The sequence below is a fragment of the Talpa occidentalis genome, unplaced genomic scaffold (genome assembly GCF_014898055.3).
Source record: "Talpa occidentalis isolate TD23 unplaced genomic scaffold, MPIMG_talOcc4v2.1, whole genome shotgun sequence".
Lineage (NCBI taxonomy): Eukaryota > Metazoa > Chordata > Mammalia > Eulipotyphla > Talpidae > Talpa > Talpa occidentalis.
Window position 1 is genome coordinate 111,381,639 of NW_026555331.1, and position 17,648 is coordinate 111,399,286.

The following is a 17,648-nucleotide window of genomic DNA, read 5'->3' on the forward strand; positions in this document are numbered from 1 at the left end:
TGGCACAACGAGCATATGATTCCGTTTACTGGGCTTGTCGCTGACCTGTATCAAAAGTAGAAATCGAATTTTGCATTTTCAACAAACTTCAAATGTGCTGCAAATCCCTGGCAGAACAAGAAGATGGAATGGCAATGACTCAAGTGTACGGATGTTCAGGTGTCCACCAGGATGAGTGACAGAACCCTGGGAAATGCACATTTCCTGATCTCTTGCTTGACTATTTCCATGTAACTTCAGAGTGAGAGACATTGGATGATTGTGGAAAGCTCCTCAGGAGATTCGGATAAGCCTTGTCCAACACACAAAAGTACCACTAAGGAGGATATGAGGGTGAGGTAGAATAGAATGTAAGCCCCATCCATATTCTCTGGACTAAACTTCTGGCAAATGAGCTCTGCTGATATGCTGGTGGGTGACAACCAGGGCCAGGATCACCCACAAGCTGTGATTGTTGACACACACCAAGTGCAAGGAACTCCTGCCTGTCCATCCGGCATAAAGTTTTTGTTAAAAACTTACAATAATAGATTCAATTAACAGATCAAATGGAATATCAAGGTTAAAATACAGGACACAATGATATCAAAATGATGCCATAATACCTCTGCAAAAATAAGTTGCAAAGCTGAATACAATGTTTCATAAATATACTCGTTAGAAAATTATCATTATAAAATAATAATTTATTTGATTTATTTTAGATTTAAGAAAGATTCAAAAACTTGGAAAGTTTTCAAATTCAAAAGATTTGGAAAGATTCAAAAACTGGTCACCCTGATTCACTATTGGTGAAGTGGAACAGATTCCCTTTTATGTAGAAAGTAATGTGCTAATATCAGAAGCCTTAGAAATATATACCACAGGAATAACAGTTCCACAAACTTATCCTAATGATGCGACCCTCGATGTGGATAAATAGTAGTAGCAAAGATAGTAATTAAAGATTTAGTGGTAATTTCAAAATATTGAGATATTTAGTAAAAGGGCTTGGTTAAATAAACTGTAGAATATCCAAATAAAGAAAAACTCATTCATGAACAACAATATATGTATTACTGAGGTAAAAAAATTTTGAAGGTAATTTCCATGAACTGTTTCCAAAATTAACATGTAAAGCATGACACCAATGGGTGTAAATATTAACAGTAGTGTATATACATTATTTTTCAATGAAAGTTACTTGAAATTATTAAGCCATGCCTCATAATTTCCAGTCATTGCAGCCAAAATCTCATTTATGTCATTTAAGATGGAGGTTAAATTGAAAACCCAATTTTACCCATGTATAATTTGAGATTAATTAGTACAAGGTCACACAGAAAAAGGGTGGTGACAAAGGTAAGAATGGAACTCAAGCAGAAACAAAACAAAAGATTAAATTCAAGAGAAGCTGTGTTTAGACTTGCCAAAACAATCTAAAAGATACCTTATTAGCATTCATAGCAAGAACAAACTTTTAGGAAAATACAAATTTTATAAAACTCATGATTAAATTTCAGGAGACTCTCAAATCAATCTTGATATGAAATTGATGAATGAATAATCCAATCAGTAACCCAAATAATAAAATCATCCCACAGTTGCCATCATCCTTTTAATTCAAATATAACCTTAAGCACCTTGTGAACTAGATTTAATGAAGTCTAGATGCATTCTGGGCTAACTACTCTTGGTTACACTTAATCAGAACTGAATAAACAAACTCAGTATTAGTCACACTTGTGCAAGTTATTCCATTTCCCTGCAGCCAGAAGATAATTTCATGTGATCCTGTTTAAATCAGCTAAACATCTGGAAAATGTGGAAACTATTCAGTAAGGCACAAGAGGACCACACGCCTGTCAGAGGAGACATCAGTGCTGTGACCGAGGTCAGACCCCGGGATGATGAGGGAGATGGCTTACTTACAATGAAGCCGAGCTTTTTATAATCCCGGGTGTACATGGACTTGCGCTTCTCCATGCTGCCACTGCTGTTATTAGGTTCAGACTCTGCATCAAAAGCAATTCTTCGAAGTTCAAATATAATGTCCCTCTGAGCCTGAAGGGGTTAGAGAGGGAAAAAAAGGGGAGGGATATTGAGCTGCTTTCACTGTGTGACATTACATATACTCCCTCTGTCCCCAGTGTCCAAATGAATCACTGTATTCAGGCAAAAGCAAAACAGATAAAAGACAACCAATGTTCTGAGTTTGGGCTCTGAATGCTTCCCCTCCTGCCACTCTCCCTACTGGTCAGCCCTGGCTTTATTCCATGATAATCCCCACAGCCAAGTCACTGGCGTGCTGATATCAATTTACAAGTGGAGTTCCAAGACAGCCCCAAACATGATGACGGCTTGTCACTGGAGAGGCTGAGGGGGAGAGCTGGGAGGACACAGTTAGACACAAAGTGAAAGGCACATGAGGTTCATTAAAAGTGTGCAAGTGAAAAGTGGCTCCTAACTCCACTAAGAAGTGAGTTCATCAAAAGCCTTAAAAATGGTCCAAATGGTCAATTTTATATTATGTAAAGTTACCCACAATATGTAAAAATGGGGAGATTAATAAAAGGAAAGATTTCCAAACAAAACAGGGAGGGGGGGCATTCTACATTAAGATGCACTGCTCCCCTCCCCCGGAAGTGATAAGGTGAATATCTCATCTCTCTGGGATGATGGCATTTGGCCTTGACAAAAGTATAGGGCACACGGCAGGCAGCTTCTTAAAGCCTCTTTATCATTCTTAAATCGCATGGCCTCATGCCATGAATGAATTGCTGTGGCATTTACACACTTCACATGTGCACTCACATCTGCAATAGATCAGGCCCTCATGTGCCAATAATGAGTGTTTTCGTTTCCAAAGCTGTAGCGCTGTTTAAGTTGAAAATGTGCTACAGCAGGGCTCCCAGCTGCTTCCTCTCACTCTGTCCTCACGCTGTAAAGTTCCCCAAAAGCCTTTGGATGGAAACATAACCTTCCCTGTACAATAGAGACCTTGAGAGAACTGGAGCAAATAGCCAACCAACAAAAATGTAAGTCCAAAAGTCAGGTTAAACCTGGGAAGAGTCCCAGGCATTGATCACTGCAAAAGTTACTTCCTCAAAGTGCAGAATACTATCAGCTACCAAGAGACCCCACTCATCTGGGAACTTGACTCCAAAGCTATTACCAGCTATTAGTACTGGGGCTCGGGGTCAACATCTGTACACACATGACACCAAACTTTCTTATCCCATACAGGAAAGGCATGTATGTTTGATATATAATGAAAAAAAAAACATATTTTATTCTCTAATCCTAGATCCACCCTAATTTTAAGTGCTCACAAGTTCAAAGATGGTAATAAAACAATAACATCATAATCTAAAACTATTGGTTTCTAAGAAGACTTAGGAAAGGTTTCTCACCACACTCTGCCTCCTCTGTGCCCACTGCTGTCTAGTGAACACTCACCTGGTCCTGGGGGTCCATCTTGGTCATCATTCTGTCTTCAAGGAGATTGAAGGTTAGTACCTGCAGCACATACAGCTGGTGTGCCATTTCATTGTTGATGGCCCGCTGAGCTCGGATGACATGCTAGAAAGATGATTCAAAAATAAATGTTTTTTTTTGGGCCTCCCCGGTGGCGCAGCGGTTGAGCGCTGGGTTGCGAAGTTCGATCCCCGGCTGCTGCCACCGGAGGAGGGTCCCACATGGCGTGCAGACTTCTCCTGCCCGCTGCTCCCTCAGCATGTACTTCGGTCTTCTGCCTGCTCTGCTCCCCGCTCTGGCTCTGGTGATTCTCTCACCCTCCGCGCTTCTGACTGTACCCAGTGCATGTATAAACCAACCAGCAAACAAATAAAGCATGCCTATAAAAAAAAATAAATAAATAAATAAATAAATGTTTTTTTTTAAAGAAAAAACAAAAGTTTTTTTTTTTTTTTTAAGATTTATTTATTTATGCATACAAGAGCTGGGTACAGGCCAGAGATACAGGCGGGTGAGAGGATTCACCAGAGAAAGAGTGGGGAATAGAACAGGCAGACTGACTGAAATACTCTGCTAAGGGGAGCTGCAGGAGAGGTCTGCTTCGCCATGTGGGTTGCTCCTTGGCCGGCCGGGGATTGAACTTGTGCTGCAGAGGCTGCGGACTCCTTCATAGTGCGGTGCTTAACCCCTTGGCCACCAGGGAGGCCCCAAACAAGTTTGCCCCTGTCATTAGGCCAAGTAGAACCACAGAAGTCTCCAAGTGGAGGCACTGGGGAGGTAGGTTGGTAAAAACAGAAACACCCTTCAGAAGTGAGGACATGGGTGATGTTGGAGCTTTCTTTTACAGTCCAAAGCCCAATAAGGTTCCTAAGCTTTTTAGATCAGAAACTATGAAAAGACCTACTATATGTAAAGGTGAGTACAAGAAGAGAAAACACTGGAAATTCCTGTGAATGCAGCCATACAGATCAAGACAAGGCGTGCCTGCAGTGGAGGATCTTGAAGGCAATTGTATTTCTACAACAGAAACATCCCTTAGTGCAGTAGAGGAATAAATGGTGCAGAAATATTCTATGCAATTTGTCATCATCTTACTCTAGAACTGTCTCTGACATGAGCCACCACTTATAAAAGGGGATAACTTTTAGAAGCAGCACACAAAAACAAAGTATTTATCAGGTTTAGTTCATTCACTGTGGAAACCATACAGGGACTCTAACCACCACAAAGCAATGAGTGAATTCACCTGTGCTTTTTTTATGTGCCTATTATCACTTAAATGAAAATAATTCAGAAAAATAGAACCTAATGGAACAAATATAAAAGGAGTAGAAGGAGACTGGATGTAGGCCTTTGCCCCCACCAGAACTGGGTCTGAAATTTGATTCAATACTTGAGCCTAACATAGATCCTCTTTGGCAGAGACCATTGTTGTCCCTTAAAAATGCAAAACAAGAGGGCTACCTGCTGGCGCAAGGGTTAAAGTCAACACTATCAAGCTATCACCAGCTACTGCAGCATGGGTTCCATCTCTGGCCAGGGAGCTAACCCACATGGCACAGCAGACCTCTCCTGACCTCTCCTGTCTCGCCCACTGCTCCCCTCAGCAGAGTATTTCAGTAGGTCCACCTGTTCTGCTTCCCACTCTGTCTCTGGTGAATCCTCTCACACATACACTGTGTGTGAATCCTCTCACACAGCGGTACGCCCTGTACCTCTGGCTTACACCCTAATTCTTGTATGCATAAATAAATAAAAATAAATCTTTTTTAAAAAAATTCCAAAATACTTGTTGGTGTGGTCAAACAACCATTGAAATTGGTAATTTTGAATGTGTTAGACCCACCCATGTCTTCATGTCAGAAAGAATCTTCTCCAGGTATCTCCCAACCTGGCATGTACCTGTATTCCACACCCTGGCTGTAAACACCATATGAAGTAGTTAATTAAAGAAGGTGGGGGTGAGGAGATAAATAAGAAACAGAAAGAAGTTGCTGGACCAAAATAATGAGTAAGAGAAAAGCTAGACAGTAGGATATATGGAGCAGTCAAACCTCATAACCTTTCTTCTTCAGGACAGGATACTGATTCATAGTGTCTGTTTAGCATCCAAAGTATGAGGATACTGAAGTATATGAATATCAATTTTATTAACAACTCAAAAATATCTGCCCTGCATGTTGTTGGCAGAGAATACCAACCTTGAAGTGCCAGTCATCAAAGTCTCACAAAACACTCATTAAAGCAACCGTTTAGTCAGTCATTCCAGCCCCCTATCTGTGGGCTGAATAACTCCATCCATCACACCTAGGTGATAGCAACAATAAGCTAAGACCTTAATTCAATGTTTCTAATTTCTATCTCCCTACTCTCCACCCCTTGAACAAACAATTTCACTGAACGGCTCTTTAATATTGCAGCTCCTACTTTTTTTTTAAACAAATATACTTTTTTTTAACAAATTATTAACAAATTATATCACTCAAATCAGTTTACTTTTTCTGATTACAGAGTTAACACAAATTGCATCTGCAGTTAGAGCAGAAACATAAAATTTTACTAGAAAGAAACTCTATAATTGGACCAAAGACTGTAACATGATATGGAAATCTAATGGCTAAGAAGGTAAAACTGGCAACTATGGTGCAGCTACGGCAAGGTTTGTGTTTATTGAGAATCAGTACAAAGACTAAGCATATTATAATCCTTTTGCATTTTCTACAAAACCATTCTTGGAACTAGACTACATCAGCCCCTTTACCAACACCCACTTCAGATTGCAGTTCCAGGGAGGAAATCATGTCATTCCTAAAGAACTTAGGGTACCTTTTTCTTAATCAAACAGTTACATCCATATGTTTCTTGTTATCTTCAACAGTTTAACTCAAACTTGATGACAAATTGTAGTCATTAACATTGGCTTTGTGATCCAGAATATTTTTTTTTCACCCATATAAGGTCTTTAATTTTTTAATGGCCTGATTGAGAGAAAGCAGAAATCTTTTTTTTTTTTTTTAAAGTTAGCAGGGAATCAACCACATGTGCTTCTTACAGCACTTGGTTTAAAGTCAGGTAGTAGATAAGGTCTCAGGTAATCTTGCATTTTGATTTACACCTGAACATTCACATCAAAACATGCAGTCTTTTTTTCCACACTTACGTGATTTTTGCATTGCATTTAGTGAGTAGATTCCACAGATGTCATTCCTATCTTTTTCTTGCACAGGAGCCCAGGAAAATGATAGTCAAAATGTCCGGACTTTTTTCAGGGTCTCCTCTGTATCCATCTAGCCTCCCCATTTACATCACTATAAGCTCATATTGGTGGATATTTTTTTAAGTCATGTAGCCTCTGACCTCCATAAATACAAAACTACAGCAATGGCAAGTATTATAAAGCACCCCACTGGGAGATATTTCCAACCCTTCCTGCCAGAATGTGTTTCCCTGCCTTTTCTCTCTATAGGGGTTCCCAAGAGTCCTCGCTCCAATCATATGGAGCCATCCCTGTGGAAAAGCCTTGTTTATTGCAATTCCAAAAGCATGCTTTTTCCTTCTTTCTAGTTCCTACTGCTTCACCACAGAAGCAAATCACAGAACAAACCACAAACTGAAGCCAAAAGAGAACATATATAAATGCAGCAGGCCATTCACCCCCAACAAAGTGGTCACAGCACTTAAGTACTTACTGTTAAAATGATGGAACGTAGTTGCTTCTGAGCCAAAATATTCGCCATCTCCTATTGAAGAAAAAACACACCCACACAAAGGCTTTGGTTAGAAAGAAATATTTCAACAAGCTCCAAAAGGACTTGATCCTGGGGTATACTTCATCACTGGATATCAGCAGTATTCTGTATGAAATAATGGACTCACACCAGCAGTAGTATTCAAGTTATTTTTTGAATGTTCAAAAGCAAAGAAAGGAAATCTGGCACTTGCAAACTTCTTTTTTGGAATTTTCCCCTTGCAGGAAAAGGTAACAGCCGAGTAAAAAGCAAACACTTCAAGTGAAAACAATGGTTCTCCACTGGAAAGACTCATCAGTTTTTATTAGACTGTGTATGTGCAGAGAGATGTCAGCAGGCAAAGATGCCCACACGAAAGACTCTGGCTTTAGAGAACCATCACTTTAAACATTATCTTCTAAATTTCATGCTAATCTGAGCAAAGACAGAGTGAACAGTACATATCCTGGGACTGAAAAAAGTCTAGCAAGCTCACATGGAACAGATTTCAATAGACGACAAATACCTGGGTGGATGCTAAACTCTAGATTACACACTGAGCATTGCTACATCTTATTTCTACAAGATACACTGTGTGCTTTGGCCTGCCTGACACTTGCAGGTGATTTTATTAAGTTCAGTGATATACAGATGCCCTTTCTAAATGGCAAACATACTAGGGGGGAAAGAAATAGTTGGGAATAATCTTGATGCAAACATTCGAAAGTATAAATACTGCTCATATTCAGAAAGACGAATGTTTTTTGTTTGATAGGGGGTATTTTGGCTATTTGTACTAATAGAGTAGAAAGTAAGTTAAGCTGTGTTTCAAAAACACAACCATGAATTCAATCAAGGTTAAAATAAAGTTGCAGAAAGTAGGGAGAACCAAGAACAGAACACAGGGAGGAAATATGAGGAGGACACACAGGCTGGACAGAAGCAGAGTGGGAATGTGGGACTTACAGTCAGAGGACAATCGAGGATGTCAACACTGCTCTCTACACCAACCTAGCGGGGTCATCGCCACACCATAGAAAGGAAAGCAAGTAGGAGAGAAGAGGGATGGAAATGCAGAGGACTCTGTTAGAGGTTACAACATTATGTTAAGATGCCGGCTGGCCCACTGCATTGACAACAAATGTAAGATTATTTTAAAAGGTTAGATGGAGTAAAATAAAAATCCAATATTAGGTCCTCTTCCAGTCTCTTCAAAACAAGAACAATGACACATCCAGGTTAGTGTTTAATGGCCATCCAGATGGAGTGTGCCCTTCCACAGTGCCCATAAGGCAGAATTTTCTTCCTAATCAAAATAGAAAGGTCCATTTTTTTCATGGACCAGATAAAAAAACAAAAGGCCAAGGACAGCTATGGCTCTTTGAAAATGAGATTAAAAGATGGTTCTATAAAATGAAATTATTGTCTAAGTGACACACACACAACAATAAAAAAGAATACATATTCCCTACTTTAGCTTACTGATGTATAAAAAAAAATAAGTTAGAAGGGACAATACATTCCCAACATCTACTACAACAATTATTATAACTATCTGTTTATAATATTTATCTGCTGCATGGGATCGTGGGCACCTCAAGAGGCTAGAGACCATCCGTTTCATCTTCGTTTTCCAAATTCAGAGCACAATAGCTGAGACAGAGTAGACAATAAATGCTTGATGAAAGAATGAATGAAGATTTTCCACTACCCTCTTAATAGAAGCTTAGTTAAGAGACAAAACAGAAAATCCCTACCCACATCCTGTATTTTTTTGTCTGGTATTATGGAATTGTTTTTAGTAAACTCAAAGGAGAATATGTAATTCCATTAGAATAATATAAATATGGATATAGATACATTGATGCATAATAATGTCCACAAAATTTTGTTTAGCTTAAAGAGCAGTAAAAAGCAAAAACAAAACAACAGTCTACATGGTATGATTACATGAGGAAACAGAGTCCTTGAAAGGTGCCATGCTTTGCCCAGGGAAGTGTGAGATGGGAAGTGAGAGGACAGGATGGAGCATGTGTAGATCCCTGTCCATGGTTGTGTTCATGTGTCAGGGACTCTGTTTCGTGCTCTGTTTTCTGACCCTGCATGGATGAGGTCTGGAGAACTGAGCAGTCCACTTCCCCTCCTCTGTGTCAATAAGAGCATGGAGCCCCTTAAATGTAACTGTGTGAAACATACCCTTTGACACTTTCCTTTGTTGAACTTTGGACCTTTTCAACCGGGGAATGGACTGTTATAGAGGGGGTAGTGGAGGAAATGGAGCTTCTAATGCTGCCTCTACAACAGCAACTATGTTTTGGGTTTCTACCATGGGTTTCATTTAATGAAAGGGTTGTGGTGCTGGAATATTTCCAGCATTCTTCTTCATCAGTGCCTTGCCCAGGTTACCTAGTTGCCACTGAATTCATAAACAGTCCCAGGCTGGCCAGCCAAGCTGCAGAGCAGCAGGGTGGTCCTGATGTCCCCATGGTGGGAAGGAGAGGGCTCACTCCAACAAAAGTTGCCAGCGCTGGCCACAAGTTTAAGACAAAAGAAAAGCAACTGACCTGTCTTTTCTCATCAGGGGCCTTCAGGAAAAGGGCATTGATCACTGCAATGGTATATGTCTGGATTTCTTGATCTGTGCTGTAAAGACAAAGAACAATACAGAAAGTCAGAAGAGCCAGACCATTGCTTCTTGGCCCTTTGGCTAAAATCAACTGTAGAAGAGTCAGACCATGATATGGCTCATGATCATAACCCCAAATAAAGCTGAGAAAGAAAAGCAGGGTCCAAAAAATGAAGTTGACATTGAGAATGCATTTCTGCTATCAGGAAGCTGGAACAGCAGAGGGGTCAGTACCCTCTGCAGTGAAGATATACTGGAGAGTACAGGCGGCCGGCTTCAGGTACGTGTCTATGTGTACATGAGCATATGTGTTATTTCCCGTGCAATACATGAAGTATATCTGGGGGTAGTTTTCAGTGTCCCCACATTCCTGTGTGTATCACAAAGGAAACTGATTTGTTTCCAGGGCAGTGATATTACATATTCTAAAAACCTTTCTTCAAATAGAATTTTTAATAAGAAGAGCAGGTATTTATGTCTACAAATTTTGACTTTTACCAGAATAAAATCAGAAATTCCACGAAGCCAAGAGTTCATGTAAGTAGCATGGTAAACAGTAAATAAGGACCCAAGATATAAGCAAAGAAATATCCGTATGCTACAGTTAAAGCTAATTTAGGGAGCAGTAGATCTCTGAATATGGCCTTACACAGGATGCGAATCAAGGCACAGAGCATCACTGTGAGGCTAGGACATAGGCTGTGAGGCCTAGGACAAGTTCAAGGGCTGTCCCTAAAACAGTTCCCTCATCTGTAGCACCAGGTAAAAACACACTTATTTTAAGGGGTTGCTTTTAGAATAAAATGAGATAAGGTATATAAAATCCTTGCACAGCATTTGACAAATAATAAACTCTACATTCCTGCAAATTGCATTGTGAATGTACATGTACCCTTGACAGTTAAAGAAAAAATACAGACTATAAAGTTAGTATGTTTCACACTCAGGGAAACTGATATTTCTAGAGTAATTTCATATAAGTCGTTACTCGAGAGCATTTGCTAATTTTCCCTGAGGCCACAATCCATACCTTCTGGTGGGACTTGAAGATTTTACTTTCTGGTCACAGTGTCCCCTCCAAATAAAGGAAACATCTAAGGCACTTTCAAAGCTCATATTACTTTCACACAGCTGTTAACACTTTCTATTTTTGAGAATTACTGAATATCCTCACATCCCCACCCTACACTAGCAACCCAAGCTAGCCAATCAGGTTTCCTCCTAGTCCTGTATACGCTAGCTTAGGATATCTGTTTCCTCCTTCAACCCTCAATAATTTCATATATTAAGTAGGACTGTACAAGAGGTTTCTTCTTAATCTGGTATCAGAGAAACTTTATAAACTGCCCATGGTGGAGAAAGGGAGAAGCCCCTAAGAACTGTAGGCTGCTAGGGCCTTGTCTTACAGTTTAAGCCACTTGAGAAGACACATGACACATTATGACATAGAAAAAAAGGTCTTTGCGATCACCTTGAACCTAAAAAATAAATATACCTTTAAAAATCCCTAACTATGAAACTACTATGAAATTACTTGCTTATTTATATAGGAAATACTGTTTTATATGATTAAGGAAAGACTTTGTCAAAAACTTAAAGAACAAGTTGTCCTATTACATCTCATTAAAAGTAAATCTTACTGCTATTTACCAATATTATCAAAACTGAGATTCTATTAAGGGTCAGGAACTGGGAACAGAACAGTGTGGACAACAGACATGGAGCTCACCCTGGGGCTAGTACCCCTGACATTTCAGTGTGAGGAGGGATGAGCGTGGTACATGGTGTCATATACCCCAAGTCAAGATTCTCTTTCTTGATATTTAATCAATCCAATACAAATTTTTCCCTGGGTGTCATGGTGGCTGTCTTGAAGCTTTTCCCCTTGTCCCCGAGGTATGAGCTTGCTTACCCTTGAAGATGAGGAATGAGCTGGCCGATGGTGATCTCCTGCGCCACCTTCTGGTAGAGGTCATGGCTATTGAGCACCATTGACTCCAAAATTGCCAAGGATCGCTGCAGGATTGAGATGTCTATAGCTGACTTGTTCACAAAACTTGCTATCTGAAAATCCAAGTGAGACACAATTGACCTCTCAGTAGTAAACAAAGCAGAGAAACAAACAAACAAGGAAGCAAATCAAGTAAACAGAGTGATCATTTAAGAAACACCAGACAAAAGATGAAAAGTACCTGGAATTACAACAAAAAGGCAATGAAGTTTGTTAGTCAATGATGGTTGTTAATGGCATTCTTACAATGTACCATATTTATCCTATTTTTTATAATTCAATAATAAGCATTTTTTTTTAAAAAAGAGAGACTGTTTCAAAGAATTATTCTGCCTGTTTTTTCTGGGATTATATTTCTGAGTTTCCACTTTCAGTTGATTTCAACATATATATTTTAAGGGTTCCTGTGTTTCTCTGAGACAGTAATTTCAACAGATACTAATAGCCATTCCCTCCCATCCCCAGGCTACTCCCTCACCCACACAATCCATGACTTTGATGTTCTTATTATGATCCTGTTATGTTCTTCAGGGACTCACACAAATCACTCTGTCAACACCATTCAACTAGCAGTTTTTCAGTTACTGGCTACTTTTCTTGCTATTCCTCAACAAATGTGATTCCTCAACAAAGAGTGATTTCACTCTTTGCCCTAGTCTTCCAAATTTTTATGGTAAAAATACATTTCTCTCATTTCTCTCAAATTTAGCAAACAGGAAAACATTTAAATTAGCAGGGCTAATAGTTGAAATAATAGGTTAATCCCTATAACATATTCCCTAAGGGATTAATCACTAAGGCCTCAAACATAATAAATCACAATGTAAGCGGGAAGTAAAATCAGGGTTAGGAAAATGGATCAAATTAATCCAAACACAAGGGTACCATAAAGGATTTATTTTAGAGGTCTCATTAAAAGTTATTACTGTCTGTTGACAACTCACACTAAAAGCTTATTATTATATCAACATAATGACTATTTCTTACACTTGATCTTAGCCAAAAGGCTAAGAAGCGATGATGACTGCTTTCTTAAAAACTAAGTAACTTGGTTTCATGACTAATGGACACTTGCTGCTTCTCCCTGTCGACATTAATTTCTCCTTTACTGCTGCCCCATGGGCTCCTTGTTCACATCCCCTCTCCATCCTTGTACAAAATAAAACGTGAAGGCATTCTGGCAACTGACAATTAACATCATAAGTGTTCCTAAGCACTGATGCCCTGGGAGAGGACTACACACAAAAACACCCTCTCTGCCCTCATACATATCTGGATCTCAGGGGGAAGATAATAATAAATGACATGAATGCGTGTAGTAACATTATGATTTTATACTCCAGAAAGCTATTACTCTATAATACAAATGATAGGAAAAGTATGAGAATTTTAAGGTTCTCCAAAGACTACTTTAGTTCCTTTCATGGTTAATATAGTTCTCCGAAGTGTTTACTGGCCTTGGCAAGCTAGTGCCTTAATCTTCACAGTCTATTTTATTCTGTCAAATCTACTATGCTAAGATCACCTTTCTTTTTCTCAGGTCATCTTTTTCTGACAAAAATGCAATTATGCTCATACTGTGCTCATAGTTTAACACTTAACTTAGATCTGTTCTAAATAGAAGATAAACTCTTTAACTTCCCCACCAATACTACAAATTTTTCACTATCCCAGCAGAATCGTGGCATGTAATTATAAAACTGAAGAACTCACAAAAAAGTCACTGACAATACTTCTAAGTTTCTCTTCATGAGTTCTCTCCTTCTTCCATGCTCTCTTTCTTGTGTCCATTTAATAAATTTGAATGTAAATTTAAGACTCCATGGAGAATCTTCCATCCAAGAGCCTGCTATCAAACTCCCTCACTTCCCCCATCCAAAGTTTTTATTCCCCTTTTTATTCATTCAGGTAATATTAATTGATATCAATTTATTGATTGCCAAAAAACATGTTCACACTGTCCTAGGATATGGAAATAGAAGATGAGCAAAACCCATATGATTTTTAACCTTAGGGACCTTAGAGTGTAGCAGGGACAGGTAAATAAGAGGTATTTACTATGGAGTATGTTAAGTGCTCATTCCTGGGATCCAAATGGATAGTTGCATTTAGATATTTCAACAAAGTCAAACATTAAACAAGGATAAAAACCAATCTGATTGCCTTCTTAATCCTCCCTTTTCGATTATCACCTTTGTCAAGCTTGCCATCATCATTAGTGATTATTATCCCCAGTTCCCTATTTTCTAACCCTGTGATACACATTCAGCTGTATATGTAAAACACTGACCTACCAATTCAACTCATTCCTGGATTACTAAAACATCTTCTAAGTTCAAAATTTCCTTCTCATAATGAAAATTCACCCTCTATTTCTATAAATACACTTTTAACTATTTCCTTTCTCAAAATATTCAGTAAGAACTCTCAATTATTTTCTGATATGAAATATACTTTTTTTTTACAAGCATTAAAGATCTTCACAAATTATTAACTCTTACCTACTTCCAAAGGGCTTTCTCAGTGATGGGAAAATAGAGGTCTTTGCTCTAATGCAGACATATCTGTATCCTACTCACATAGTTCATTTCCAATTGTCATATCTATATAGTTCTTTCCTAGTGAAAATGATCCTTTTCCTTCATCAAGTATTCTCTAAAATTCATCCATTTTTTATTAATTCACCTCTTCCTTGACATATGGAACCCATAATTTCAGCAAGCCTAATGTAGGTGGCCTAATTAGCATTTTGTGTATAACACTTAGCTAAGTACCTGCAGAGGGCAGGCACACCACCCTTTAGAGTTCTAAGTACAATTCTGGAGGCAATACTAGTTGTTTTTTGAATCTAACTTCTACCTTTTGTTTTTATTTGTCTTGTTTTAACCAGAAATTTAAATGACCCAGTATTTTTACCTAATGAACTAATAACCATGGCATCAAGGTTGATTCAGTAAATGTAATGACTATAGAGCTCCTTATTCATGAATGTACAAATAATATTTTCTATGTCTAGTTTAAAAACTATAGATCTTAGTATAGCAATGGGATGTTAAAAATTGGTTAATCTTGGCATGCAGACCTCTCCTGCCACCCGCTGCTCCCCTCAGCAGTGTACTTCGGTCCTTCTGCCTGCTCTGCTCCCCTCTCTGGCTCTGGTGAATTCTCTCATCCTCCCGCGCTTCTGACTGTACCCAGTGCTTGTATAAATAAATAAATAAATCTTTAAAAAAAATTGGTTAATCTTTAATTTCCTTCATTCCCCAAAAGATTAATAATGACTTCCTTTGTCTTTAAATTTTTCCTTGCACCATTTCTGCACTTCTGCCCACACAGATGACCTAGCCTAAACCAGCCAAAGGATAGCTTCTGGAAAGTAAGCCCATGTCATAAGGAAGAAAACTTGAGAGAAGCTAGTAATAATTACATAATTACTATATATTACTAATAATTATATGTTGTTACCTCCATACAATGTCATTCATTTAAAAATGTACTTAAATAAAACAGGAATATTTAAATTTTAAGAAGTTAAATAGCATTCCATGAATTAATGATACAAAATATTAAAATCACAAACATTTCTTAATGAAATCGTAAAATAGCCCTATGTTAATCAGAACCAAAAAGAACTATGGAGAGCATGGATTTCCACTCCCATATCTTACATTATCCCAGCCAGAGAAGGCTCATAAATCTCTCAAGTTCTTAAGAGGCAAAAATTACTAGGTCTGTATACTGAAACGGCTTGATATTTGTCCAAGGCACTTACACTACAGAGTGATGTCCTTCTGAAGAAGGAAGGTTTCAAGAGAATTTGTATGAAATCTTTCTTCCAAAAAGGTAGTGATATTATTCTTGTCTAGGGGAGAAACAACTCATGGAAATTTTTAGGTTTTCCCCCTATGCTTTCCTCTCTGAGTCTTCCTATCATTTTCCTAAATAGCCAAATCTTTAAAAGGCAACAGCATTGTATATTGGCATCAAGAGATTTCCAATCTCGGAGTGTTTATGAAATGATGTGATTTATTGCAGATAAGGTTTGTAAACTGGAATGTACAACCAAATATCTAGACAATAAAATAGATAAAGTAATAGAGAAGGAGACAGGGGTTGACAGGGGAAAAAAATATTTCCCCAAAGTGAAATGAATTTGGCATTAATAGAGAGGCAAGTCTGGACCACAGAGATAAACATCTTTTGTCAGATCATTTCCTAGTTGATTTTTGTGGAGATAAAGCTCCATTTAAAAGACAGTTGCCTGCATACAATCCTGGGTTGTCAAAGTACTGAAGTTGGTCCAACTAAGGAATAAAAAAGGTTAACCTTACAAAAGCTATAGATTACAAAGCCATTTTCAAATGATCATATTTTAATCACATAAGGAAAATAGAATGATTAAGAATGAGGATATGGGGCCTCCCCGGTGGCGCAGCGGTTGAGCGCTGGGTTGCGAAGCTGCTCGCGGCCTCTGCGGCGCCGGTTCAATCCCCGGCTGCACCCCGGCCACCGGAGGAGGGTCCCGCATGGCGCGCAGACCTTTCCTACTGCCTGCTGCTCCCCTCAGCAGTGTACTTCGGTCCTTCTGCCTGTTCTGCTCCCCGCTCTGGCTGTGGTGAATTCTCTCACCCTCCCGCGCTTCTGACTGTACCCAGTGCATGTATAAACAAAACAAACAAACAAACAAACAAACAAACAAATAAATAAATAAATAAAACATACCTCTATTTAAAAAAAAAAAAAGAATGAGGATATGAAATTATGTTGAATATCTTGCCTTTTGTAAAATACTTAAAATTTTAAATTTAAACTGCCAAGACTGTTAGGCTCTGCTTCCTTAAATTTTATGTGATTTTTAAATTTAATTTCAGTGAACAAAAATCATTTTCATAGGTAGCTAGAAAATTAATTGTCATTCTGTATAATCATTTCTCACATCACTTAAAGAAAACTGCAATCCTTTTCCACTCTTAAATGAAATTTTCCTTGAAATATACTTAGATACACTGCTACCATATCCTTTCTCTTCTTCATGTTCTAAGACTTTTTTTAAAAAAGTGCTTCTCAAGCAAATATTCTTTCATTTCACAAAAATGTAGTATGGTCTTACTTTGTGCCAGACCCTGAGGATATTCATGAAGAAAACCAAGTTTCATGGTTAGAGTTCATGGTCTATTGGGAGAGCCAGTCAAATGAGCAAAAACTATTACAGAAGAGTGCTAATTGCTTCAATTCTAGAACTAGAGGGTTTCCCATGGTCTTCAAATCAAGGTGGTTTCTCCCCAAGATTCTGTTTAACTTCAAAAGGAAAAGTAGTGGCTTCACAGTGAGAATAACCAGGAGACAACATCTCAACTATATAATCAAGGTCAACATCACCACGAATAAGACATATTAACATCATATATCTGGATATGATATGCTGGGAAGACCACAACATTACTTATCCAGCATTGTAAAAAATGCATAACCTCCGTTATTTAATCATAAGGGAAACATCAAACAAACCCAAATTAAGGGACACACTATGAAATAACTGGCCAGTACTGTTTAAAATTATCAAAGTCATAAATACCAAAGAAAAACTGCGGAACTATCAGAGTGGAGGACACTAAGTGGACATGACAACTAAATTCAGTGTGGGATCTTTCATGCAGAGAAAGAATATGATAAGAAAACTGGTGAAATTAAATAATGGTAATTATTGCACCACTGTAAATCTCTTAGTTTTGATCATGTACCATTGTTATGCCTAATGTTAGCATTACAGAAATTTGCATGAAGGGCATATAGGAACATATTGTACTAACTTTTGCATGTTTTTATT

The 17,648-nt window shown here is 38.3% G+C and overlaps 1 protein-coding gene across 5 annotated transcripts in view; it reads right to left on the minus strand.

Moving 5' to 3' along the window:
• ELMO1 (engulfment and cell motility 1) overlaps positions 1-17,648 on the minus strand; it is a 521,159-nt gene that overhangs the window by 313,226 nt on the left and 190,285 nt on the right. For all 5 annotated transcript variants that reach the window (XM_054692471.1, XM_037510310.2, XM_054692473.1 and 2 more), the window contains exons 9-13: positions 11,723-11,874; positions 9,749-9,827; positions 7,146-7,196; positions 3,439-3,561; positions 1,912-2,043 (exon numbers count right to left, since the gene is read on the minus strand). In XM_054692471.1, coding sequence (XP_054548446.1) covers positions 1,912-2,043; positions 3,439-3,561; positions 7,146-7,196; positions 9,749-9,827; positions 11,723-11,874 — 537 coding nt within the window. The remainder of the gene's footprint in view (positions 1-1,911; positions 2,044-3,438; positions 3,562-7,145; positions 7,197-9,748; positions 9,828-11,722; positions 11,875-17,648) is intronic.